This window comes from Miscanthus floridulus, chromosome 17 (genome assembly GCF_019320115.1).
Source record: "Miscanthus floridulus cultivar M001 chromosome 17, ASM1932011v1, whole genome shotgun sequence".
Classification (NCBI taxonomy): Eukaryota; Viridiplantae; Streptophyta; class Magnoliopsida; order Poales; family Poaceae; genus Miscanthus; species Miscanthus floridulus.
Genome location: NC_089596.1, coordinates 96,298,661 through 96,325,052, shown reverse-complemented (window position 1 = coordinate 96,325,052; position 26,392 = coordinate 96,298,661). Strand labels below are relative to the sequence as shown.

General features: G+C 48.0%; 2 protein-coding genes across 15 annotated transcripts in view; both read right to left on the bottom strand.

Moving 5' to 3' along the window:
- LOC136518401 (myosin-17-like) overlaps positions 1-14,365 on the bottom strand; it is a 28,800-nt gene extending 14,435 nt beyond the window's left edge. For 4 of the 14 annotated variants that reach the window (XR_010774482.1, XR_010774483.1, XR_010774484.1 and 1 more), the window contains exons 1-21: positions 14,033-14,363; positions 12,644-12,772; positions 12,014-12,157; positions 11,758-11,903; positions 11,496-11,652; positions 11,285-11,343; positions 10,954-11,113; positions 10,731-10,880; positions 10,510-10,646; positions 10,203-10,349; positions 10,018-10,119; positions 9,866-9,923; positions 9,686-9,787; positions 8,659-8,696; positions 8,386-8,512; positions 8,138-8,305; positions 1,705-1,836; positions 1,515-1,624; positions 1,360-1,420; positions 771-948; positions 436-641 (exon numbers count right to left, since the gene is read on the bottom strand). Coding sequence is in view for 11 of the 14 variants with exons in the window: in XM_066512054.1 (XP_066368151.1) it covers positions 436-641; positions 771-948; positions 1,360-1,420; positions 1,515-1,624; positions 1,705-1,836; positions 8,138-8,305; positions 8,386-8,512; positions 8,659-8,696; positions 9,686-9,787; positions 9,866-9,923; positions 10,018-10,119; positions 10,203-10,349; positions 10,510-10,646; positions 10,731-10,880; positions 10,954-11,113; positions 11,285-11,343; positions 11,496-11,652; positions 11,758-11,903; positions 12,014-12,157; positions 12,644-12,772; positions 14,033-14,035 (2,514 nt within the window). In the remaining 3 variants the exon portion in view is untranslated. Of the gene's footprint in view, positions 1-435; positions 642-770; positions 949-1,359; positions 1,421-1,514; positions 1,625-1,704; positions 1,837-8,137; positions 8,306-8,385; positions 8,513-8,658; positions 8,697-9,685; positions 9,788-9,865; positions 9,924-10,017; positions 10,120-10,202; positions 10,350-10,509; positions 10,647-10,730; positions 10,881-10,953; positions 11,114-11,284; positions 11,344-11,495; positions 11,653-11,757; positions 11,904-12,013; positions 12,158-12,643; positions 12,816-14,032 lie in introns of all 14 variants that reach the window. The other 10 variants (XM_066512049.1, XM_066512052.1, XM_066512057.1 and 7 more) reach the window with 5 other exon arrangements.
- Positions 14,366-21,439: 7,074 nt separating this feature from the next.
- LOC136516911 (probable WRKY transcription factor 51) lies at positions 21,440-22,850 on the bottom strand. Its single transcript, XM_066510413.1, has 3 exons — positions 22,253-22,850; positions 21,963-22,112; positions 21,440-21,784 (listed from the first exon to the last, which is right to left on the bottom strand). Exons 1-3 carry the CDS (start codon positions 22,561-22,563, stop codon positions 21,583-21,585), a joined length of 663 nt encoding a protein of 220 aa, XP_066366510.1. The 5' UTR covers positions 22,564-22,850; the 3' UTR covers positions 21,440-21,582.
- Positions 22,851-26,392: the final 3,542 nt, after the last annotated feature.

The window sequence follows — 26,392 nt, the reverse complement described above, 5'->3', positions numbered from 1 at the left end:
CGAGTTCGGAACGATGATATACGTGAGAGATTAGGGGTAGCGTCAATTGAAGAAAAGCTTGTCTAACACCGGTTGAGATGGTTTGGACATGTGCAACGGAGACCTCCAGATGCACCGGTGCGTAGTGGAATCCTAAGTCAGGATAGTAACGTGAAGAGAGGCAGAGGAAGACCGAAGTTGACTTGGGTAGAGGCAATAAAAGGAGACTTGAAAGGATAGAATATACCCAAAGACTTAGCCTTAGATAGGAGTACTTGGAAGACAGCTATTCACGTGCCTGAACCTTGATTGTTTCTGTTGGGTTTCAACTCTAGCCTACCTCAATTTGTTTGGGACTTAAAGGCTTTGTTGTTGTTGTTGTTGTTGTTGTGTAAATTGGAAGTTATAACCAGACTTCCCTTTAGATAAAAAGAATAGAATGAATCTGTAGTCTACCTGGACATAAATAGAAGCTCTATTTTGTTTTCTGATAATGTATTTGTTATAAGCACCAAAGGCCCTTAACCCTGTCTGCAATGTAATGGCTGAAGAACATAGCTCCGAATAAGTCTTCCAAGCAAAATAGCAGCGATAGCTTTTCTGCATATGCAGTACTGCAGCTTGTCTTCTGAGGAAAACATGCAACTTACAGGCCAATATCACTGCAATAGATAATGGTACTCTCAGTATGACAGTATATAATTCCACCTGAGATGACCATTGTTTCCAGTTTCGATACCAACTAGCAACAGCTTACCTCTAATAGGATTCAAAAAAAAAAAACAGCTTACCTCTAACAAAAGATTGAAATGATATTGATGTCATGCGTAATGCAAGGAATTGCTCACGAGCAACATGAGTGCGAAATCTACTCTGAACGGCTATAGCTGCTTTATTCCGCACTTCAGTTCTTCTAGCATCTAATTCAGCCATCTGACCAGCTCTCAGGAACACCTTTGTTCTTCCAATCTGTCATGGACATCAATAACTTAAATACCACAAGAAAATTTCATTTTCTCTGGGTATGCTGCAAGCAGACACCTCTGCCATGCAATTGTGTAGAAGAACAAACCACAGAGGAGTAGTTAGGTGTTACATATTGTGATTGTTGGCAAGCAAACGAAATGAAAATCAACAAAAGAGTAATGGCATCTGATGGAGTAGTTATTAGTTAACAGATGAATTTTTCAGTGGTTTGAACCAAAATCTGTTGGTGGTATAAAACAGCTCTTAGAAAAAAAAATCTCATGGATTGCGTGTAGGTACTCAACAAGAGGAAGCATTGCGTGTGTTACTTGACTGACTTTTTTTGGAATAACTGGAAATGAAAAGAATGTAGGCATATAACATACATAGAGGATTAGTTATAGCATTCTTCACCTGATAACCATGAAGTCCCATCTTGTCCAAAATCTTTTGGCATGCCACCTTTTCACTGTTTCTGTCAGATATAAGAAAAGAGTTATAACACGGGATAGAATGGCAAAATTAGCAGATCCAATGAAAAATACTTTGTTACCAAACGGTGAGTTCACCTTTCTGTGAAAACTTCAGGAGCAAGAATGCAGAATCGACAGAGAAAATCATGAAATATTTTTCTTGTAGGATATCCAGCACAGCTGATTCTAATAGCTTCAAGAACACCCTGAAATGCCAACGAAACATTAGAGTATACAATGGGGTTTTGTTTTATGGAAACTTTACCATTAGTGATCTGTTTCTTACTGAACACCGAAGTTGCTGCAGAACATTGACGTTCTCAAAAGTAGTAGGCTTAAGATGATTATTGGGCTTAATACATCTGATGTAATGAGGTTCCGTAGAACTCAAAGTCTCCATTAGTTCTTGGAGTTGCCACTGAGAATAACACGGAAGTATATCAGATATAAATGGCACTAGCACACAATACCAACAACTTCACATGAAACATAACTCGGTGGTCGAACAAACTCATATGTTCTCTTCTCTTTATCTATAAAGTATCGAGTAATATGCATTTACTTTCTATATATGGCATTTCATACTCTGCAAATATAGTACCATTTCTGTAACACACACATCCAAAATCCACTTATAGCTCTCAGCACCCAACAGGTGAGCCCTCACATGCATAGCACCTCTATCACATCCGTCCTCACTTCGTGCAAAGGGTTAACTCAGAGGCGCTATGTTACGAACACAAAGGATTATAAGCTGACCCTACCTACCTAAAATCCCCATGGATTAATCTGAACTTGACAAGGTAACTATTAATAGGCTGGGGTACTATAATTTCATTGTCACCTCCCTCCCTCCCTCTCTCAAATGATGATGTATGGAACTCTATACCTGGAAGTAAACCCAAAAACAAGATATGGAATGACAGTCACATTTCTGTTCTAGCACTTCTGTATTGTACAGTGTTAGAATATCTCCTTGGTACTTGTGTTAATCATTGCTGGTCTTTTGTTAGTCCTAGGTACTTGTGCTAATTACCCCTAGTCCCCTAGCTGTATGCGCAGCCTCCCAGGCTGGCTTGGCCCTTTGGGCTTTCCTGTATTCCCTATATATATGTAATCCCTCCTGTAAATCAATTTCAAGTAGTACAAGCCTGTTGGCCTTCCTCTAATATGGTATCAGCTTAATCCTGGACCTCTAAACCCGCTTCCGCACCCCTCGGCGTGCGTGCTCGTCTCGAGCCGCGCCCGACCTCTCGCGCTGCGCGCCTCCCTGGCCGCGCGCGCCCCTTCTCCTCGCGTCGCGACTGCACGCCTCCCTGGCCGCGCGCGCGCCCTTCCCTCGCGTCCATGGCTCCCTCCGGCAACTCCTCCTCCGGAGCCTCGGCCGTTGTCACCGCGGCCAAGCTCCGTGACGAGGCCCTCGCTGCCGCCAAGACGCTGGAGGATGAGGCCGCCTCCCTGCGCTCCTCCAACACCGAGCGCAGCACACAGCTCCAGACCGAGGCTGAACTCCTTAAGTCCGCCGCTGCCGCCCAGGAGCGCGTTCGCGTCGCCGCTACCGCCCTCGAGCAGGAGCGAGCGCAGGCCGACGCCCTGGAACAGCAAGCTGCTGCTCTCAGGGACCGCCTTCGTGCTGAGTCTCTCCGCGATGATGACTCCCACGACGACGACGACCGCTCCATCATCTCTGAAGCCGCGGCTGTTGCTCATCTACACAGCCAAGCCGCTGCCATCCAGAACATCAAGAACCTGATTCCAATCATTCTTGATCTTCAGTCATCCAACTACAGCAAGTGGCGCGGCTACGTCCTCCTCATCCTCGGCCGATTCGAGTTGAAGGACCACGTCCTCAGTGACGTCTCTCGCTTCGACGACCCGGCATGGTCCAGGATGGACTGTGTTGTCGTCTCCTGGCTCTTCAACACCATCTCCCCCGACCTTCTGGACGTCATCCACGAGCGCGACGGCATCTCCGCCCGGGCAGCATGGCTCGGCATTGAACAGCAGTTCCTCAACAACCGTGAGTCCCGCGCCATGCTTCTCGATGCTGAGTTTCGCACCCTCTCCCAGGGCGCTCTCTCCATTGACGATTACTGCCGCAAGATGAAGGGCATGGCTGATGCACTGGCTGATTTGGGCGAGCCTGTTCATGACCGTACTCTGGTGCTGAACATACTGCGAGGCCTCAACGAACGCTTCCAGTTCATGGCGCAGTTCATCACGCGCCAAAAGCCGTTCCCCTCCTTCGCGGACGTCCGCGCCGACCTGCGCCTGGCCGAGCTGAACATGGCGCCTTCTACACCTCCATCGGCACTCGTTACTTCTACGTCCAGCAAGCCGCCTGCATCACAGCCAGCCTCCGGACCTGCACCCCCACGTTCTCCACAGAACACCGGGGGGGGGGGCTCGGCTGGCAGTGGCAGTGGCCGTGGCCGACGTCGTCGCGGCGGCCGTGGCCAAGGCGGCTCGAACAGCGGCTCACCTGGTGGTTCGCAGTGGCCTTCCGTCTTCAACCCGTGGACCGGGTCCATCCACATGTGGCCCGGGTCCACGTTTGGTGGCTCTCGCGGTCCTCCACCTCGCCCTAGCTCCTCACAGCAGGTACAGCAGCACGCGCAGATGCAGCAGCACGCGCTGGCAGCCGGCGTGCCTCCAGGCTACTACCACCAGGTGCCCCCTCAGGCGCCTCTTCCTGCCTGGACGCCTGCTGCACCCCCGACGCCCCCTGCATGGTCCCCTTGGGACCCTCAGTCCCTCGCCAACGCCTTCAGCACCGTCACCCTCACCCCGCCACCGAACTCATCGGACTGGGTGATCGACTCGGGTGCTTCGTCTCACATCGCCTCCAACCCTGGTATGATTACCGCATCTCCATCCTCCTCCTTTCCTTCCTCCATTGTTGTGGGAAATGGCGCCACTCTCCCGGTTGTTGGCACCGGATACTCCACTCTTCCTGGCCCTTTCCATCTCAACAATGTCCTCATAGCTCCTGACATTATTAAAAACCTCCTTTCCGTTCGCAAATTCACCACTGATAATTCTGTTTCTGTGGAGTTTGACCCTCTGGGTGTTTCTGTGAAGGATCTTCGTACCAGGAACACCCTCCTTCGATGTAACAGCTCAGGGCCCCTCTACACCTTGCAGCTCCCGTCATCGCCTTCTGGCCCTTGTGCTCTTGTGGCCACTCCTTCTCCAACTACCTGGCATCGTCGCCTCGGCCACCCCGGCAAGGCTGTTCTTCAGAACCTCGCCCAGTCCTCTTCAATTATCTGCAGCAAGTCTGAAGATGACTCCCTCTGCCATGCCTGCCAGCTTGGGCGCCATGTTCGCTTGCCTTTCACTAGTTCCTTGTCTAGAGCATCAAAAAATTTCGATCTAATACATTGTGATTTGTGGACGTCACCTATTATCAGTGTATCTGGATTTAAATATTATCTCGTTATTATCGATGATTGCTCTCATTTTCTTTGGACTTTTCCTCTTCGCCTAAAGTCTGACACCTTCACTGTCCTCTCCAACTTCTTTGCCTCTGTGCACACTCAGTTTGGCTGTATCATCAAGTCCGTGCAATGTGATAACGGTCGTGAATTTGACAACGCTGCCTCTCGTGCTTTCTTCCTTGCCAAAGGTGTTTCTCTCCGCATGTCATGCCCCTACACCTCGCAGCAAAATGGCAAAGCCGAACGCATGCTTCGCACCACCAACAATGTCACTCGCACGCTGCTCTTCCAAGCCTCCATGCCCCCGTCTTACTGGGCTGATGCTCTTGCTACTGCCACCCACCTCATAAATCGCCTCCCCACCACAACGCTGAACATGAGCACTCCTTTCTTCGCGCTCTATGGCACTCATCCATCCTATCACGACCTCCGAACCTTCGGATGCACCTGCTACCCCAATCTCACCGCCACTGCCCCTCACAAACTTGCCCCGCGCTCTTCCTTATGCGCTTTCATTGGCTACTCTCCTGATCACAAGGGGTACAGGTGCCTCGACCTCACTACCAACCGGGTCATCATTTCTCGCCACGTTGTTTTCAACGAAACAACGTTTCCTTTCTCCCTTCACCGGCCCTCGCCACCTACACATGAACTGGATTTTCTAACTGATGACGATTTTCCATCAGTCCCTGTTCCTCTTGCAGGTCTCCCTGGAGCTACTGGCACCATACCAGCGCTTGCACCACTGCGTGCCCCCTCTCTGTCGGTGTCCAGACTAGGCACACCGGTGTCCAGATCACCCCCACCCGGTTTCACCACGCCCACGCCATCTCCTGTACCGGCGCCCACGGCGCCCCCTTCATCGGCGCCCGCTGTACAGGCGTCAACAGCACCAGCGCCCTCTGTACAGGCGCCCACTGTGCCCCCTGTACAGGCGCCCATGGCGCCCCCTGTGCAGGCGCCCCCGGCTCCACCCTTCAGCAAGCCACCCGTCGTCCATGTCTACAATCGACGTGCTCCTACATCCAGCACGCCACCGAGTCCCCCTCCGGGGCTGGGGCTCCTCCTCGACGCTCCAGCATGGTTCCCTCTCCACCGCGCTATGTCAAGAGTGGCCCTGCACTGCCAACAGGAGCTGTCTCCATCCCGCCCATCGCCAACTCTCATGGCATGGCGACCCGCGCGAAGTCTGGGTATCGACAGCCTCGCCTTGCTCTACACACCGAGGCTCTGTCCCCTCTGCCGCGGTCCTGTCGGGATGCTCTTGCCAATCCTCATTGGCGTCGGGCCATGGAAGAAGAATTTGCCGCTCTCCTGGACAACCATACTTGGGATTTAGTACCTCGGCCTGCCAAGGCTAATGTCGTCACCGGGAAATGGATCTTCAAACACAAGTTTCATGCAGATGGCACCTTGGACAGATACAAGGCTCGTTGGGTGCTCCGTGGGTTCACACAACGCCCCGGAGTGGATTACGATGAGACTTTCAGTCCCGTCGTCAAGCCGGCTACAGTTCGTACTGTCCTCACTTTGGCTCACTCTCGGGATTGGCCCATCCATCAACTTGATGTGAAGAACGCCTTCCTCCATGGGACTTTGTCAGAAAAAGTTTACTGCTCTCAGCCCACTGGCTTTACTAATCCTGCCCTTTCTGGACACGTCTGCAAGCTCAACAAATCCCTATACGGCTTAAAGCGGGCACCGCGCGCATGGCACAGCCGGTTTGCTTCATTTCTGCTATCACTGGGGTTCACTGAAGCCAAGACAGACACATCTCTGTTCATATATCGACGTGGCACCGAGACTGTCTACTTGCTTCTGTATGTGGACGATATTGTCCTCACTGCCTCCTCTGAGCAGCTCCTCAACCGTGTGATTGATGCCCTGAAGGAGTTTGCCATGAAAGATCTCGGTCCCCTGCACCACTTCCTCGGCATGGCAGTTCAGCGACACAGGGATGCTCTCTTTCTCTCACAACGACAGTACACTCTGGACATTCTTGCCCGACATGGCATGAGCGATTGCAAACCTTGCTCTACCCCTGTTGACACATGTGCTAAAGTGCCTGCAGATGCTGGTCCTCCTGTAACCGACCCTACAGACTACCGCAGCCTTGTGGGAGCTCTTCAGTACCTGACCTTCACTCGACCTGACATTGCATACGCAGTACAGCAAGTTTGCCTCCACATGCATGATCCTCGGGAAGTTCATCTAGTGGCTGCCAAGCGCATTCTTCGCTACCTCCAGGGCACTCTCAGCCATGGCCTGGTTATTCCCAGATCTACTCCAACACAGCTAGTCGTGTACACCGACGCTGATTGGGCCGGCTGCCCCGACACCCGCCGCTCCACCTCAGGCTACGCTGTCTTTCTTGGAGGCAGCCTTGTTTCCTGGTCGTCCAAGCGCCAGCCCACCGTTTCTCGGTCCAGCGCCGAGGCGGAATACCGTGCCGTTGCCAACGGTGTCACTGAAGCCTCCTGGTTACGGCAGCTTCTCCAGGAACTTCATCACCCTCTGGAGTCTGCCTGCCTCGTCTACTGCGACAACGTCAGCGCCGTCTACCTCTCCACCAACCCTGTTCAGCATCAGCGAACCAAGCACGTGGAAATCGACCTCCACTTCGTCCGGGAACGGGTCGCCATTGGAGCCGTCCGTGTTCTTCATGTTCCAACCACGTCGCAGTTCGCCGATATCTTCACCAAGGGGCTTCCCTCTTCTGTTTTTATGGACTTTCGCTCCAGCCTGAACGTTCGTTCTACCGACGTTCCGACTGCGGGGGGGTGTTAGAATATCTCCTTGGTACTTGTGTTAATCATTGCTGGTCTTTTATTAGTCCTAGGTACTTGTGCTAATTACCCCTAGTCCCCTAGCTGTATGCGCAGCCTCCCAGGCTGGCTTGGCCCTTTGGGCTTTCCTGTATTCCCTATATATATGTAATCCCTCCTGTAAATCAATTTCAAGTAGTACAAGCCTGTTGGCCTTCCTCTAATATACAGAAAGTTTGTTTTCTTGAATATACAGAAGGAAATTAGCCTCATAAACACATTTTGATAAAAGCATATGCCAAAAGAACCATCTTCAGTAAAAAGAGAAAAAAAAATCTGAAGTACATACCCTAAAGTCTAGAGTTGGGGCCAAATGGATCTCTGAGAAATTTAGTTATCAAAAGAGAACCAAAGCCAAACTTCAGGTTGAAAAAATGGGACTTTGGTAAGGATTTTTTCTCCAACCGACCTGGTAAGGAATTGCAGGCATAATAATCGGGTAGGAGAATCATACCTTGAAGCGAGTAGCAATGGAAGACTTTGATGCTTTTGTGTTCTCCTCTAGTACTGATGGGAATAACCCTGACACAAAAGAGCACTTGGAAGCATTAAGTAATTCTTGATGTTCCACAACTACATAGTCTCTGTTTTTGTCCAGGAAATGATCAGATTGGTAAGTTACCTGGAAAATAAAACAAAATTGAAAGGAATGTACTCAAGCAAATGTACTGACAAGAATGCGATGTTGTGAAAATTGCTTACTTCTCCTGCATAATGTTGTATGGTAAATGCCGTGCGAGAAAGCTTTGGTTTGCAAAATCTTTTGTTATTCCTAAATTTCTCATACAGCTTCTGAGAAAATGATTCATGTGTGCACTTAGGAAACATACTGGTGCACAAAGGATAAACCAAAAACCAAAGAACTTATATTAGAAGAATTGATTTGGAAATAGAAATAAATAGTGCTCTTTTATAGCATGAAATAAACAATTTGCAGCTGCCTTTTACATTCATGCAACAGAAGTTCAAACTCACCAAGCTTCATCAAGAAGTGCAATAATTCCACCAGGCTTCTGAAAAATAAAAAGGGAGATAGGAACATTGAACTTTAGAAAAGAAAAATTCTTTTGAACCATTAGAAAAGAAAATTTGATATGATAGTATAACAAGGGTACACATTTACATTAGCCCTAGCCTGCCCACATTTATTTATTTTAGATGACCACCACTTGCTGTTGCAAAGCACTTCTCACAACATTTCTAGTTCTTATAATGAAAGTTCAAAAATACCAAATAACTCCAAGTCCACAAACCATAGTACCGCAGAATTGTTCAGAGAAAACATATTGAGTAAATATTATAGCCACATTTGGTAATTCAATGAAGTTTTTTAGAACACATAAGCACATTGTATTTACATAACGGCACTATACTCAATGACGTTATAATTTTTTTTCTCAAACACGCAGGAAAGCTGCATATCTTTTATATTAAGAAGGGAAAAAGGTTACGAGAAACCCCAAAACAACAAAGATAGTTTACTGACATTTGATAAGAAAAAGAGAGGAAGATTATAGAACTGCATTCACAAAGCTCCAAAATAGCCCATTCATAGGCCAATTTTTTTCTTAAAACTGTTTTGACTTTTGAGTGAATTTGTGGGAAAGTTTATTCTCAAAAAGTCAGATCAGGGTTAACAGCAGTCCAATTGCACCATCACACCCTTCACAGTGCCCATATATGCAGAAACATAGGGACTGCTTTCTCCTCAATTAGATATTTTTTAGTTGCTTTACCTCGAGTTAAAAGATAAGATGCACTTAGCTGGCTATGATTTTAAGCAATACTTAAACCTCAAAGGTACATCTAATAGCCAGCTCAGAGACTCCTGCTTGGCTCGAACCAAGTTGAGACACCTTCCTCTAACATTATTCCCTACCCAATTCTACAAGCCATCTTGAAACAAAGTAATGTTTTAGTGATAATGACCATTATATTACTGGAAAGATGCATGGCTAAGCAGCTTAAAACTAACTAAAAAAGAGTCAAGAGCACCCCACACCTTCTCAATCAAGTCTAGAACATCTTGGTTGTCGACAAATTCTATGTAGCTCCAGTCAATCTGCTCCCTGTTATACTCTTCCTGCTCCATTTTGAAGACATTCTGCCAAGACAAATACTAACTCTTTTACCAACCCATAGAAACAAAGAGAAATATAATATCCTGAACATCCACAGATACCTGATTAAAATGCTGTTGAAGTTTTTCATTGGTGAAATTGATGCATAATTGCTCAAAGCTGTTTCCATAGTATGAAAAAGAGTTCAAGACAAGAGACATTTATAAATGGTCTTCAATTGTACATTGGAATCATATTTTAATTAATAATTTACCTGTTAGTCTTAAAACTTTCGAAACCATAGATATCAAGTACTCCAATCAACCGGTCGGAGGATGTATCTTGTCCTATGGAGGCATTTAGTCTGTTTACGAGCCTGCACATGGTACAATCAAATACACTTACAAGGCTGCACTGTATACATGATTTAGGAATGAAGTACACAGTTGTATTCACTACCAGTCAAATAGTTGAGAATATATTTGCTTTGCTAAGCCATCCCTGCTAACAGTAGCAGAATTAGGATCAACTGTTGTGGTTATAACTCCTTCTGGTGTATTTATTTTCCTCTTTATTAATGCATTCTCCAGATTCCCACAATCGCACCTGTAATAAGAATGGCATAGTGCATCATAGGTTATAAATGTGAATGTATGCGCATTACAGTTTGTTTCCTTATCGTGCTCCCTTTCCTGTTCTATCTTTTACAAGAACGAAACAGAATTTGTAGAAAATTATAGAAACATGGAGGAAATATTAGGCATACATCAAGAGCTCTGCTGCTGCATCAAGATGGAACCTAGCTTTCTCGTCCTTTATTACAGATGAATCTACCTCTCTCCCTTTCACAAAACTGATGTTCCCGAGGTGGAGCACAGCAGCAACTACCCGGAATGTAGCCTCCTGTAATACAAACGTGTTTGCTTAAAAATCTATACACACATCTACATGTTCTACAGTCAATTGAAAGATTCACAAGCTAGAAACCTGTTCCTGCTCAGTAATGCCAACTGTATTCATTGCACTTCGTGTTGCAAGATACTCCTTAGCATCACTAATTTCGTCAAGTTTAATGCACGTGGATTGGTTGAGATAGTGGAATGATGATGGGTCAGCAAGCTTATAACTTTTGATATCCTGCCAGCAGGGTATATATTCATCAGCAAATGAATCAGAGACACAGCCAATCATATTGAACTTGGAAAATTACCTCCGATGGTGCTGCACATAGGAAGTAAAAGCAATGGTAGTTTCTCTCTGGACTATTGATTTGGCAAACACGAGATCTTTCAAGCAAGTATGTTCTAATGGCAGCACCGGATATCTTCCCACTCTTGTCAAATTGGATTTCAACAAATTTTCCAAATCGACTTCATCATGTCATAGAAAATAAACAAGTGTTTGAGGAAATATTAAACAAACAAGTGTTTCCTTAAATATGAAGGTTTATTTCTATTCCATACTTAAAGAGTTTAATATGCCATACTGAATAATTTTCAAACCATTTTCTTGCAAGACTCAAAGTAGTGTAAAAAGATGACCTTGAGTTGTTGTTACGGACAGTCTTTGCATTGCCAAAAGCTTCAAGGACTGGATTAGACTGCACAAAAATTATAATCAGATAAAACAGATCAGTTTCAAGTGAAACTACAGGCACGTTACTTTAAAGGCCTCCACTGCCTTTTGGACATGCAGGACACTGTTACTAACAACAACAACAAGTCTTATAAGAAATTATGTTTCCTAACTTACTTCTAAAACTTGTTGTTCAACTGTCCTCCCCCTTGTTCTAGACCGTCCACCCAAAAAAGCAAGATATCTCATTAGCATCTTTGTGGTTTCAGTTTTACCAGCACCACTTTCACCGCTCACCAAAATGGAGTTGCTCTTTCCCTCATTCATCATCTGCCTGTTTCCTTATCCAAAAGAATGTCACAAAAGGTTCCATCAGCCACATTGTACTTCATTCTAAGAAATCATTCACCACTGTTAGTCTGTTACTGTAGGCGTTCACCTGTAAGAAACATCGGCAATTGCAAACACATGAGGGTCTAGCTCACCAAAATTTGCACCTTTGTACTTCTCCATGGTACGGGGTTCAGAAAGATGGGGCAGACTTTGGAACGGATTAATTGCAATCAGAATATTGCCAGTATAGGTCTGTAACTCAGAAAAATTGGAATATTAGGAAAGAAGAGGGATGGGGGCGCAAACTCATTTTGCTTTAGTCATTTCCAAGTGACAATAAGATTGAGTGAACAAATACTCACATAAATTATATTTTTTGCATATCGAACAGCAAGATTATTTAGAACACCAGGTTCATGCAGGTATGATAGCCTTGTCATGTCATCAATGCCATCAGATGGCACTTCTGTGTCCTTTGGATGAATGCCTGATATGCTCACAATAACCTGGTTTCATGCAATAGAAGAAATGGCATGAGCTGTGCAACATATAACATATGAATATAGATAAGCCTATCAACCCAAAATAAACAGGATCAGGTTTGCATACCCTGATGCAGCTCACACCAAAATATGAAAAATCCCTTCTAATTATTTTATTCTTTAAATTATAATTATAGTTTTGTCAAATTAACTCTTAAATTCAGTAAATGATACACCCAGTTTGATTGCTCAAGATCCAAATCATGTATAGACTAGGTTTAGACATTGATCTCTATGAAAAATAATAGAATATATGCTGCATGGAGCACTGTTGCACATCACAGTAATTATGTTATGTTAGTGATGCAATTATGAATGATGAGAGAGAGAGAGGGGTGCTAGACCATGGAAGTTATAGGACACAGACACAAATTAGATGAGTCTTATTATGCGGAAATGGATGCACTACTGAATCATGTAAGATCAACAAGCAATATCAGACACACATACCGTCTTTCCATTGGTAGTGTGGACATGGACATTTTGACCTTCAATCCGGAAAACCTCGCCATCAATCCAAGCTAAATCTTTATCCTCCAGCCATATATGGGAGCCTACAACAATCTTTAATGTGGCAGCCTGCACACAAGCCAAGTCAAAACACCCAGCATGTCTGAAAAGTCTATGTTGATAGACAATGAATGTACATCTCTGTTAAATTTCCATACAAAAAGTGCAAAAGAACAAAACACCATAAAATTCAGGAAAAGACTCCCCCCTCCAATCCAAATTGTAAGTGGTTCTAGCTTTTCTAAGTACATAGCTTTTGCTAGCACCTAGATATACATTATGTCTAGATACATAGTAAAAGCTATGTATCTAGAAAAGCCAGAATGTCTTATAATCTGGAAAGGAGGGAGTACATATTACAATGTGTTTGACAAAAACTACATATTATAATGAATAGCACATAGCATGATGCATGGATCATTGATGAAATTGGCTGACCCTATGGATGGCACGTCAAATGATGAGAGAAGGTTGCGATTCAGAAAAAGACCAAATGATACAGATTGCAGAATTATTTTGTGCCAAAAAGCATAAAGTCAGAATAAAACCATGAAAGATATACTTTAAGAAACTGGATTATACTGTAAGGATAATGATGAACTTTACACCATAGAATCTAGGTCACAGATTAGCAAAAACGACAACCAGTCATGAACAAGAAAATGCTAGCATTCAGTCAATAACTACTTGCCCACAACAATATTGACTGGTGAATGTTGATACCTATCCTCATGAGACTATTAACTACTACTACTACTAGTATACCATTAATTTCATGGCCAAACTAAAATTTCAGATATTACTCGTTCTGGCTGGCATATACACTTATTAAGTCCATCATACCATAACAATGCCTAGAAATATGGATTCCTCTCGTCAAATTGGATCAACCAGTGCGAGCAAAGTGGGTTAGGTTTTAACTCAAAGTGCATTTTAACATGTGGCTCTGCTTACTGATAGTCTAAATGCTCACCCATCGATCAACACTTCAACTACATCAAATGAGGCTGATGATCAAGTGAACTTGGGAAATTCTGAAATTCAAATCAACTGGGTCAGTCCTACACAAAATCCTCCAAAACGAACCTCTCGCCCTACGATGAAGGATCCAGAATCCAACGAGTTCACCTCGCACTCGCCACACAGGTACACAACCAATAGCCACAAGCCCACAATATCCTGCCTCAACCCGGTCTGACAACCTAGTGACTTGCAAAACTGCATGACGGGGCGCGCGCACCGACACCGGCACACGGCACCACCAACAAGGGAACAGCGGGACTCCATATTCATATGAGAAAACGAGAGTACAAACAGTAAGACACCCACCATGCGTAATGCGATCACCAAAACGCTACGGCTGTCGTCGGCGAGGTTGAATCAGGTTCGGCAGCGGCGTTGTCTCCCTCCCTTGCGCCGGTCGCCGGTCGCCTCGCCGCCAAGTAGGCACGCCGTGCGGTCCGTCTCGAGCGCGTGCGGAGGCGCGCGATGCCAGCAGCGGAGGAGGCGGAGGGGAATGGGGCGCGAACCATGCACCAGAGGCGATTCCTCATCCCCCTGTCTATTTTTGGCGCTGGTGGGTTGGGGTGGAGGGGTGGTAGGAGGCTGATCGCTCGGGCCACGAGCGCCCGATTCGAGGTGGCCTGGCGTTCGCCGAAAGACGGAAGGTGAGGGTATAGATGTCGCGGTAGCCCGAGGCCCGGCACGAAGCCCACAAATTTGGCTCGGCTCAAGCACGGCTTGGTCCGGTGGTGTGTGAGCCTGGGCTGGCCCGGGCCGGTAGAGCAGGCCATGTCTGGGCCGATACTCAAGCCCATGGGCCGGCACGACACGGGCCGATTTTAAGGGGTCGGCCCCGCGGGCCCAGCGTCGGCGCGCAGTGGACAAAGGCGAAGGCGCGAAGCGGCCCAGCCCACCCCCGCACCCGTCACCAACCCCCCTCCCCCCGTGCGCCACGTATAAAAGCGACGGCCGCTGGCGTCCCTCCTCAACCCTAACCCTAAATCATTTCCTCCCAGCTGGCCGGCCACCGCCTCACCGCTCTCGCCTCTCGCGGTCTCGCCTAGCTCTCGTCTCGACCACTCGACGGTCGACACCTCACCGTCTCGTCTGCAGTCTGCTGGCGTCCGATCTCGCCGACTCCGACTCCGCCTCCGCCTGCCGTGGGCAACCTCTCTGTCTCTCCCATCTTCGTCTCCCTATCTCCCCTCTAGATCTCGGTGATTATGTGAGTTCGTTGTCCCTGTCTGTCCCTCCTTCGTCGCTCGCCATCCTTGCTAACCGGTGTGTCGTCTTCTCTGGGTGGCCGCCGTCTTCTCCGGAACCGGGCTCCAGTTGCGCAGGTAAAACCCTAACCCTAACCCTAACCCTCATCTTCTATCTTCTTCCATTGATGTATTCTGATGTGATATTTTCATCCTCCTTCATCCATCTGAGGATGATTTTGATTTACTTCTCTGGTGGCGTGACCACAAACTAACATATCCAATCATATCTATAATGGCTAAAGATATTATGTCTGTTTCTATTTCTACTGTCTCTTCGGAATCATGTTTCAGCTTAACAGGAAAGATAATTGAAGAGCGACGACGACGCCTGTTGCCTGAAACTGTGGAGATGCTAGCCTGCATAAAGGATTGGGAGTTAGAAGAAAGAATATTGTAGCACCCTGTTGACAACCAATAGTTGGAAGACTCCTTCAAAAGTCTCTATCTTGATGAAGATGCATCTAGGGCTGCTTCTGCTGGCACATCTGGGCTGGCACATATGCATCTGTTGCTTCTGCTGGTACTTAGGATGTGTTTAGATGGTGGCTTGAGCCAGGCAACTGTGGCCAGGCAGCAATCTAGACCCTAGGCAGACGAAGCGGCGAGGAGCTGGATTTGCTGCATGGACCAGGCAGCTTTGCTAGGGTCTCAAGGCCTCGAGCAAACAAACCCTTAGTGTCTGTGTGAGACTTGAGAGTTATGAGAGTGTGAGACTTGAGAGTGATCTGTCATTATGTGTATCTGTGACTGTGATCTGTGAACCTCTGAACAATGTTTAAAGACTTATAAGAGTTGTGTTGCAATCTTTTTCTCTTTTTAAGGTTTCTCACAAGGGTGAGTTTTACGTAGAAAGGTTTTTAATGAGACAGCATTGCACAAAGCTCATTTATCTTAATTCTGTCTCTTTTTGGTTCCTTTTTTATTGGATTTGGTCATTTCAACTTAGATTTTATATTTGTGATTTGAATTGATACGATGGATGAATGAATATGTGAAACTGTGAATTTTGACAAGCGTTGGTTGAGATGATTTTTTAGGTGTTTTTAGGTTGCCAGACTGTGGGCTGGCACGGCCCGTAGATTTGACCGTGCTTAGCGGGCCAGCACGACATGAATTTCGGCCCGTAGTGCCGTGCTTGGGCCGAAGGCTAGGCACGAGGCTCGTAAGGGCACGGCACGGGAGGCACGACGTGTCGTGCCGGCCCAAAGCCCTGTGGGCCGTGCCTGTCCCGTGCCTGTGTCGTACTGGACTAGACCGGCCTCGTTCGCTTCGCTGAAAAAATAAGCCGGAACACTGTTCCGGTTGATTTGTTATGAGAGAAAAATACTGTTCCGGCTGAAAAAACAAGTTGAAAAGTACAGATTATAAGTCAAGCGAACATGGCCTATAGGTGAGGGGGAGGAAGAACAACACGATGGTTGCGGTTGCGGCCCCAGCGGACTGCTGGCTTGCAGGCAGCAGCGCTGCAGCAGGCATTGTGCCGTTGCCCGTTGGCGTGTGGGAAACTATAGTTTCGAAATGGATTAAGTCCACTTTTGGCCCCTCAACTATCATGTTGATCTAATTTTGACCCTCAACTACAAAACCGTCTGGTTCAGGAATCTCAAGTTTGAAAACCATTCACTTTTAACACCTGGCCGCGGGTGAGGTTGTTTTATCCAACGTGGAGCGGTTTTGTCCAATGTGGGGCCCATGCATCATCGACTCAACCGAACAGCACCGACGTAGTAGCAGCCGAGGTTGATGTTGCCACGGGGATGGAGACTTCCTTCTCGTCGTCGATGCCGAGCGCAGCCACACCACCATGCCCGACGGAGCTCGCGTCTGCCCCGGTTCGCCGCGTTCACCCTCTCCGCCCTCTCCGCTGTCGGATCTCATTGTCATCCCTCGTACGCCTGCCCCAGTATTGTTCGTACCTCGCACAACATGGTGGCCCGCAACCGTCCCCCACGACAACGTCGACGGTAGCACTAAGGAGCCCGCATGGATCTCCCTCGGCAGGCACCAACAGCACGGAGGCCGCGATGCCCATGACGGTCCCAGCGGCGCGCCTCGTCCATGCCGTCGCACGTCGTGCTGCACACGCGCCACTACCCGTGGAGCCCCGGCTCGTGCGTGGATGCCCCGCGTGCATCGTCGCTCGCGGTAGAGGACAGGCCGCCTGGCGATATCGTCCGTGGGGCTCGCCGCATCTGACTCCTTCGCGTTGTCTTCCGCCCCGGTTCGTCGCATCCACACGGCTGCCTCGACGTCGGCTCGTCGTATCCGCCCCAGTTCGCCACGGCCGCGCCGTTGCATGCGGAGCTCACGCACGGTCGTCACCAGGGCCGCCCGCGGAGCTCGGCCATCCCTGCCGCCGTCGGAGCTCGAAGCTGCCGAGCACTTCACGCCATGCTCGCCGAAGCCACGCCGTCGGAGCTGCTTCCTGACCTCGCCTCCGGCGCCTTGACTTGCCGCAACGGCCGCACGGACGAGAATCCCGCCGGAGCCGCGCCACCGAGCCGAAGCTCCTACCGTCGCTCTGCTCTTCTTTTACCCTCTGTTCCTCGCCATCGCTCTGCTCTGCTCTGCTCCTCCCTCATGCTTTCTCTCTCTAGGACGGAGGTGGAGGTCCGGCCGCGGCCTTGACGCCATGGTGCTCCAGCTGTGGCCGCTGGGCGCAGTGCGCGGCCGCTCAACGCCGTGGAGGTCCACCGCCCGCCTCCCGGCGCGGCTGCTGCGGACTCACGCGGACGCCGACCGGAGCTCTCGCGGACGCCGCGGATAGGGCGGCCTCGCTCGCACGGCTAGAGCTCGCCCATCTCATCTCCATCTCCGTCCCCTCTGCGCTTCGTCCTCCTCCTCCTCGGGTGCTCCTACGCCACCGACAACGGATCCGCGCGGGGGTGGTGAGGATCTTGTGCTGCGCATCGCGGAGGATGAGCGGGTCGTGGGACCGCACAGCCTGGAGTGGAGTCGCTGCCGGAGTCCCCTCCGCACCAGGGCGGCTGCTACGATGGCGTCGTGCGAGCGGTTGGCGTTGCCGCTACGAGCAGGCGCCGTCGTCGTCGCTGCGGTCACGTGGACTCCCAGCCATCCCGGCGCGAGTGGGGGCCCCAGCGGCCGCGACGGCCCGGTGCAGGCGGGGTGCGGGCGTGGCTCCGGTCTAGGCCATCCCTTCGTGGGTGGGTGCCCCAGTGGCCCCAGCGACCCCGTCGCCGCCAGCGGTGCGTGCGGCACATGGCTCGCCATGGCGCCCATGCCGCTATGTTGGCTGCTCCCTACCCCTGCGCCGCGCTTAAGAAGGAGGCGAGCCTGCGTACGGTTCCTTGCTCGACCTCCCGCCTCCCTCTCACCTTCCCCGCCGCCGTTGCGCGGCCATGCTGCGCCGCTGCAGCAGGGCCTGCGCGCGTGGCCAGCAGACGATGGACCGCCTCCCGCTGAGCTGCGGCCGGCCCTGGTACCACGTACCCATCCTTGCCTGCGCGCAACACCACCTACCTCGCCAGGTCTGCCCTCCCCGTGCTCGGCTTTCCAGCGTACGGCGAGAGTGGAGTCTTCCACTTGGGCACCGTTGGCCAACAACTCCAAATTCCTGTTTTGACCCGCGCGTCCGTCGGTCAACGCCAGCGTGGCGAGTTAAAACCAGACACACGCCAGCACAAACCGCCTCAATCGCGCCGAGGTGCTAAAACTGAACAGTTTTGAAAGTTTCAGTGCCTGAATCTGACGATTTTATAGTTAGAGGTCAAAATTAGACCAACATGATAGTTGAGGGGCCAAAAGTAAACTTAATCCTTTCGAAATCTATGCCACGGCAAATGGCTAGCTATATAAATGAATTTCAAAACTGCTCACGTGTTGCACTGGCATCGTCCACAATTTCTCTTGGACGAAAATATATTAAATACATATTTTGAGATAAAATACAATAGCATGGTACATATAATTACATATATAAACACGAGAATAACTGGACTGCTCCGTGAACTGGCTACGGAGCCATCCGATCCTAAGACCAAAACGTACCAATTTGTTTTGGTTTGAGGTGCGGAAAATCGCTTCTGGCATGGACCGGTCCTTCACAGTTAAGACTACAGCTTATTTTAGTGGTTCAGCTCACCCATTAGGAAACTATGAGCCTATTTGGATCTCATGCTCCAAAGTCCAGAGCTCTAAAAATTTTAGAGGACTTTAGCTCATTTTTAAGATCTAAAGTTCTAATGTGAGGTGACTAAAGTTTAGAACTAAGAGCATTTCCAAGAGTATTTTAATTTTTCCTTCTAAAAAGTCCATGTTTTTCAACTCCTAAAAATGTATTGGAAGAAAAAAAGAAGGCAATCTCCAATAATCTCCAATAATTTTCAATAATTCACTCCTAAAATATAGAAGATAATTTTACATCAGAAATCATATGCTATTTCTAAATTATTTTAATCAATTTTATATTTTTCTCTCTCTTGTACATTTGCATCTGGAACCCTTTCATACTCTTTATTCTTTTTTGCCCTTCCACCTTTAGTTGGCTGAAGAATACGCATGTATCCGCGCGACCGCGACTCCGCGCAAAGTTACGCGCAACGGGGGAGGATTTCACAATTGCATAATTTTTAGGAGAAATGATTATGAGTTGTTGGAGATGGATTTTTTCTCATCTTACCAAAAACCAAGAATTAAGAAGGGAAATATGGTACTCTTAGAGATGCTCTAACTTTGGGCCACCTGTTTTGAGCTTTAGCTCAAAAGTTAGAGCCAGAGAAGATCCAAATGGGCCCATGTCGTCCGAAACAACGGTTACGCTGATCTTGATGACTTGCAAGACCGAACTGAGCTTTACCTCCGTCTATTAGATCATTTGTGGTGGATTCTTCGTAGCCCGTTTAAAATACTACACATGTGTTCACATTTTTCTAATCTTATTCTAAAATTTAACGGTGTTTTTAATAGATCACAGGCGCAAATAACACACACAACAAAGTTACAAAACAAGATCCGCTAAAAGAAAAAACAGCCACTGACGTCATCAATCCACAACTTTGCACATATGATGAAACCTAAGGTAAACCGATGGGGTACAACTTAGATAAAAAATGGGAGATATCTGGTGGGTTCACTAGAACCAAGAATGATACAATAAACTATCCAATATGAAATGGAAGTGTTTAATCGCAACAACATCTGTTTTTTCATTGTTTTGATCTGCCCCTGGTGCATATTCAATTGATTAATTATAAGACTTTGCATTTACGATGATTAGGAATATGGTAAACTAAAGGATATTCAGGTATTTTTAGAGCTATCTAGTATTCAATTTATTCGACGGTGGGATGTACATGTGGACCACAACAATATAATAGAGGACATGTGAGGATGTGGTTAGGAATTATGATAGAGTCGAGAGTAGGACAAAGACGGTGGCAAGAAGTGTACAAAAAAGGTTGTCGCGGGTGTAATAGTCTCATCAAAGTTCCATGTCAATGGATCATAGGCGCACAGCTCCGATAAAAACCTACCACACCATGATAAGGTGGTGGTTGATGGTCTCGACAGCAGTGGGGTTAACGGAGCCCGTGTTAGGACGCAACTGACCAAGGAAAACACGATGGCCCCAATCTTTTGATCTTAGTAGAGATGGACTGCCCCATATGCCAGAGGGATGGCTGCCCAAGCTACCCTCTAGCAGGAACCTCCCCTTCTCCGAAGCTCTAAACCTAAGCGAATTTGGCATCAGGCATGCTCGCATGTTAGTGCCCCAAAATCAACCCAATAGCCACGATAGTTTCGCAATTGGGAAAGAAATTTAAAATTAGAGGTGCGATCAGTGGTTTTATACATTTTTTTTATTTATTGTTTACACATCCATTTAAGTATAGCATAATGTAACGATTTTTTTCTTAATTTCTTATCACGTAGATTTGAAGATCTGTTTTTCAAGTTCCTGTGCTGCATCGATAAGAGATATTCCTGAAATTTCATACGCCCGTGTGATCTATCAGGTTTACGCTCGTCCAACCTATAATTTTAAGTGTGATCCACTACGGGATCCAAATAACCCGATAGGAAAAATCAAGTGGCATCTGAAGAAACAAACAATAGATTCGCAATTCCTTAGGAAACCATGCTTCTCGTGTATGTGGCATGCCTGGCTCGGTGTGCGTTCTGCATATATATATGCAATCTTACACACACAGCACATTCCACACTTGCACCGTTGCGCTACATACAAGATGTAATCTAATATAAGTATCAGTCTCTGTACATCTTATTGCACGGTCAATGCAGTATATGCTACATTTCCCGGACTAATTTAGGTGAGCTCAAAGCAATGGGAAATTAAACCTCTATTGAGCCCAGCATGAACAGCAGCAGCACCACTTACTATTCGATCGCAACAGCCAGCCGCCGGGCCTTTCCATGATCTTAACATGAAAAGAAGAGGTGCGCTAGAAACCCAAACGAGAAATCCACCTCCGGAAACCGACCATACCCAGCTGATCACCTATCGGGTATCGGCCAATCCTACTACCAGTAGCACTAGTAGTGTATATCGACTAGCTAGCTGCCATCTGGGAATTGAAACACTGTGCGGTGGACCGGTGCGGATCGGATCGTCGCGATGGCCGCCACCGGGATTTAGTTGAGGGAACCCGGAGGCTGCGTGCCGGCGACGAAGAAGCGGCCGGAGGCTGCGTCCTGGCTGGCGTAGTACACCGTGCTGGGGCTGACGTGGTTATGCGTCCCCTCGTACGTGGTCACCACGTAGCTGGGGTCGTCCTTGTCCCGCTCCACCCGCTTCTTCACGTTGCACCCTTCCGTCGAGCACCGGTAGTAGTTCCTGCGGGCGCGCACACGAATGTCATGTGCGAAGTGAGCGAGTCATCTGCCATTCAGCCAACGTCGATCCATCCATCCAGATGACTGCAGCCACCAGCCAGATCGCGAAATGCGTGTACTAGTGCTACTAATTGTGTGGTGTTCTTGGTGGATAGTAATTGGGATATACAATTATATACCTTGGGTTGGGGCTGTTCTTGACGGACTTCTTGCCGTACTTCCTCCACTTGTAGCCGTCGTCCAGGATCTCGATCTCCGACCTCGTCCGGAACGCGATCCGCTCCGTCCGCGGCCGCTCTGGCATGGCCTCCGCCGCCGCAGCCGCGCTCCTGAAATGCCCAGCGCAAACAGCCCGGCGGGTACGGTTCAGACTTCAGACTTCAGATGACCAATGAAAGCCCCAAGCAGAAACAGGTGCCAATTAAGCAAGTGCCGATTGAATCGACGCGCACGCACTCACGCCACTCACCCAGCGGCTGCGCTGATTGCACCACCACCAGCGGCGCCGGCGCCGGCGGCATCCGACACGACGACGGGGGCCGCGCCATCGGCGAACACGCCTGGCGCGCCGGCGGCCCCCGCGTCGTTGAAGAGGAACTCGGAGATGTCGAACTGCTCGGCGAGCGCCGTGGTCGTCGGCGCGAGCGCGGCGGAGAAGCTGGACGCGGAGCTGGAGGTGGTGGAGCTGCCTCCGTGGGAAAAGTAGGAGGACATGGAGGCGGCGTCGCCCGCCGGCGCCGGGTGGTGGTACAGCACTGGGCGCGCTCCGACTGCCGCCATGGCCGGCTAGACCACCGCCGGGGAAGCTTTGTATTTATAGTAGTAGCCGCTCCGGGGATCGGTGAGCTGCCGGTGCGCATGGGGGAGTGAGGGATGTCGACGGGGTCTGGCGGGTGGATTTGTAGCGGGGGATGTGATCTTGGGGGTTTTTGCACCGGCTTCCCGGTGAGCTTCCTGCGCTGGCTGGGGAGAAGGTTCGGAGCTGCTGCGGGGGTCGCCGCGCGCCGCCGCTTGCCCGCCCGGCGTGCCCCGCCACTTATAGCTGGGGCGGAAATGTCTGCGGAGCCACGACTTCAAGGGGTCTTCGCCACGTAGTGCCGTGCGGGGTGGGCCGGTCTGATGTCCCGTGTCCGGTCCGCCCGATTCAAGCAGTTTTCAATTGCCGCTTGCGGGTGCTCGCTCTGCTCTGCTGGGAGCCTGGGATTGTGGACGACGACTGCGCCCGGAACAGTGGACTTGGTTGGTGAGGCGACGGTACGCAGGGGCGGATCCAACGGTGGGGAGGGGGCGCAAGCTCCGCCCATATCAGAACAGTAGAACCTCCTGTAGAGTCTCTATAAATTTTTAGATAAAGTTCTATAGTGTAGGGGGTCTGAGACTTAAGATCGAGCAGTAGTGTTGTTCAGTCCCCTGAAATATTTACTGGATCCGCCGCTGACCGTATATGCATGTTGCATGGATGGACGGGTGAATTGCACCATGTGCTTGCATTCGGAATGTAAAATAAAGAAAATCTATGCAGAACTATGATCTACGGAAGGACTTAGCGGCCACTTATTATGTTAATGGTCTTGCTTGCACCAACACCTTGCGCAAAGTTAGTCTTGCACAAAGTTAGTTTTATTGTTTTTCCTCACTTATATATGTGTGCGCATCATGTACTTGGGAATTATTTTTCCGTTGCTCTTGGCTTCCCAATTTTAATTTTAATCATAGTTGATATTTGCAAGAAATATTGTCCCCACATGTTGAGTTCAAACTTCTGTCCTTGTTGTACCACAGGCGAAGTAGTACCTAATGAGTCACCCTCTTTCTGTGTTTCAGATAAGACCGGCGGTGTTCTAGCTTGGATTTGCAAGCGAACGCTAGACTAGTTGTCTGGTTGTGTCTTTACCCTGTCGTCTAGAATTCGAACCCCTTCGGAGGTGGATTTGTTGGCCGGAGAAGATACAGTATATCTGCGTGTTGAAAAAAAATCCCTCATCTGTCCCACGTCAAAGCATAGGTCTAATAAGGTTAGCCTAGTCTCACGGGAGTTGCGGTGCAGCTGCGTATGGGTAGAGCAGAGGTTCGAGGATTTTCTCTATCTGCGTGAGAAAATCTTCTTCTTAAGCAATGCCCAGGGCTATCTTACCCCGCAGGTCGAGTTTTTTTCTAGCTTGGATTTGCCCCTATTGCACCTCTTCTTTAAAACATCTTTTTATTCTATTAATAATCTAAATTCTAAGTACTTACTGCACAATCAATTACTACATTGATAAAAAACAAACATTTCATCCTTGACCACATTACTTGAGATATCGAATCTTCTCCATCAAAGAAGTTGAGTGTAGATTCAAGTGCTACAATTAAAACTTAAGTGTTCAAAGTATAATAGATCCACCTAAAGTAGCAACTTACATAATTTTTAGTTATAGATAGAGTATTAGTATGATTTATTTCCACCGTTCCAATGTCCCGGTTAAAATCCTCTAATTTTGATCACTTTCAAAAAATATATTACATCTAGAAGTTTGAGTAAATGTTTTATTAAATCATAAGTTCATAGATAATTTAATTAAATTAAGGGGCCGTTTGGTTCATTGAATCGGTTCCGATTCTTCTGAGAATCTCGTGGAATGATGCCAAATGGATTATGAGCGAAACGTATCAGCCGATAACCATTTCTTTTATTTTGCTTGGGTTTCTGAATCGGTCGAAGGTAGTTTCGCACCGATTTTCTTCCGTTTCTCTTGCCTCTCATATGTGAGCACTTGTTTGGTTGCAAGCTTGAAGACAAATAACTGTATGATACCTATGTGCTGTTTGGTTAGTATCCTGAAACATTAGCAGCACCAGGCAACCCTTGCCCCAGCCAGGCAGACAAAAGTGAACGCTTGGGCTAAAAGTGTAGCTGCCTGCGTTAGTAAAAGTCATCACGTAACTAATCCGATCACAGGGCTGCTTATACACTATGTTTTCTAAAACAAAACACGGTTCTGTCGATCAACACAATAAACAAGTCTTGTCAAAAATGAATTTCATTTTTAGTTCTCTTCCTAGTCTTTAATTAAATGTACCAGCTTACTATTAAAATAATATTTATATTTCCAAGCAAAAGTATTGGCTTTTTAAGAATGCTTTGACAGAGAATAATACAAATAATTTTTTACATATCGGACTTTAAAAGTGCACATTATTAATCTATAGAATAATTTATGTTTTCACATTTTAAGCAATTTTATTACTAGTATATTTAATATCTCTAAGAATATTAGTAATATTGTTTATATATTTAAGAATGTCAACAGTCGAGACAATGAACTTGTTACCTCTTCATCAGACTATCAAAAGTTCGAGGCTAATCTTTGCAAAGGCCATCCGCATACGGAAACCGGGCGCTCTCTGTGAACTGTGAACGCAGCGCACCTCCCCTCCCCCCATGGCTCATGAGGCCAGGACGACAGCCGTTCTCACCACACCGTCCTCCGATCATATCCGGCGGACGACGGCAGGCCCACCGCAAAGTACAATCATTCGGGTGATGGAGCTGAACGAACGTCCAAGACGACGCCTTTTTCATAATGTCAAGGTCGCTGTTCGGCTGTTCTCACCGCATATTAAACTCGGATCCACACGTCGCCTTCATTCCTCATCGATCTCAAACAGAACAAAATTGCGTAACCAACGCAGGCTAAGCTGAAACGTGCGCCGTGAACTATCTCCCCTGCAAAGCGCGATCTAGAAGGCACGGACTGGTGGTCTGATTCGGCGCAGCTTCCTGCAGTGGGTGAATTTATTCGCGGCCGGCCTCCGTGCGTTGCTGCGTCGCCGGCCGATCCGTTCCGATTCCCGAGCGAAGCTGTGGTGTCGTCGTCGCCGGCCGGCCGAATCCGCCCTGTGGCTGGCGCGAGCCCCGCTGAAGATCGGGCACGTACGGGTGATGACTTCTGCTGGGGACTGAGGACGTACTCCAGCTCGCTCCGCCTGCGGTTTTCTTCTGAACTTTGTACGTGGCCTCACTCGATCGGTCCGTCGGTCGGCCGGCATCGGGCAGAGACGACGCCGATAGATGTACGGTGGCGTGGCGGCGGGTGCAGATGCATGTGTCGGCGTCGCTGCCGTCGCTTGCAGGCGTCGTGTGTTGCGGGTTTGATCTGTGACTAAAATTTAAGAGACGTCACATGAGGATATCGTATAAGGTATTTAGATACTAATAAAAAAATAAATTATAGAATCTGTTAGTACTTCACAAGATAAATTTATTAAGCCTAATTAAGCCATTATTAGCGTATGTTTACTGTAGCACCGCTTTGCCAAATCATGGACTAATTAGGCTTAAAAGATTTGTCTCGCAAATTAGTCACAGGCCGTGGAATTAGTTTCGTAATTAGTCTATATTTAATACTCCATATATGTGTCTAAATATCCGATGGGATAGCGACTAAAGTTTAAGAGGAGAAACCAAACATCCCCTTAGCTACCTCATAACGCACACGTGACACATCGATAAGTGATCAACATCTCTGCCCACTCAAGTGAATAGGATGGTGTTTAAATCCAGAGACTAAAATTTAGGGGTGTTACATCGGATTATTGCATGAGAGTATTCGGATAGTAATAATAAAAT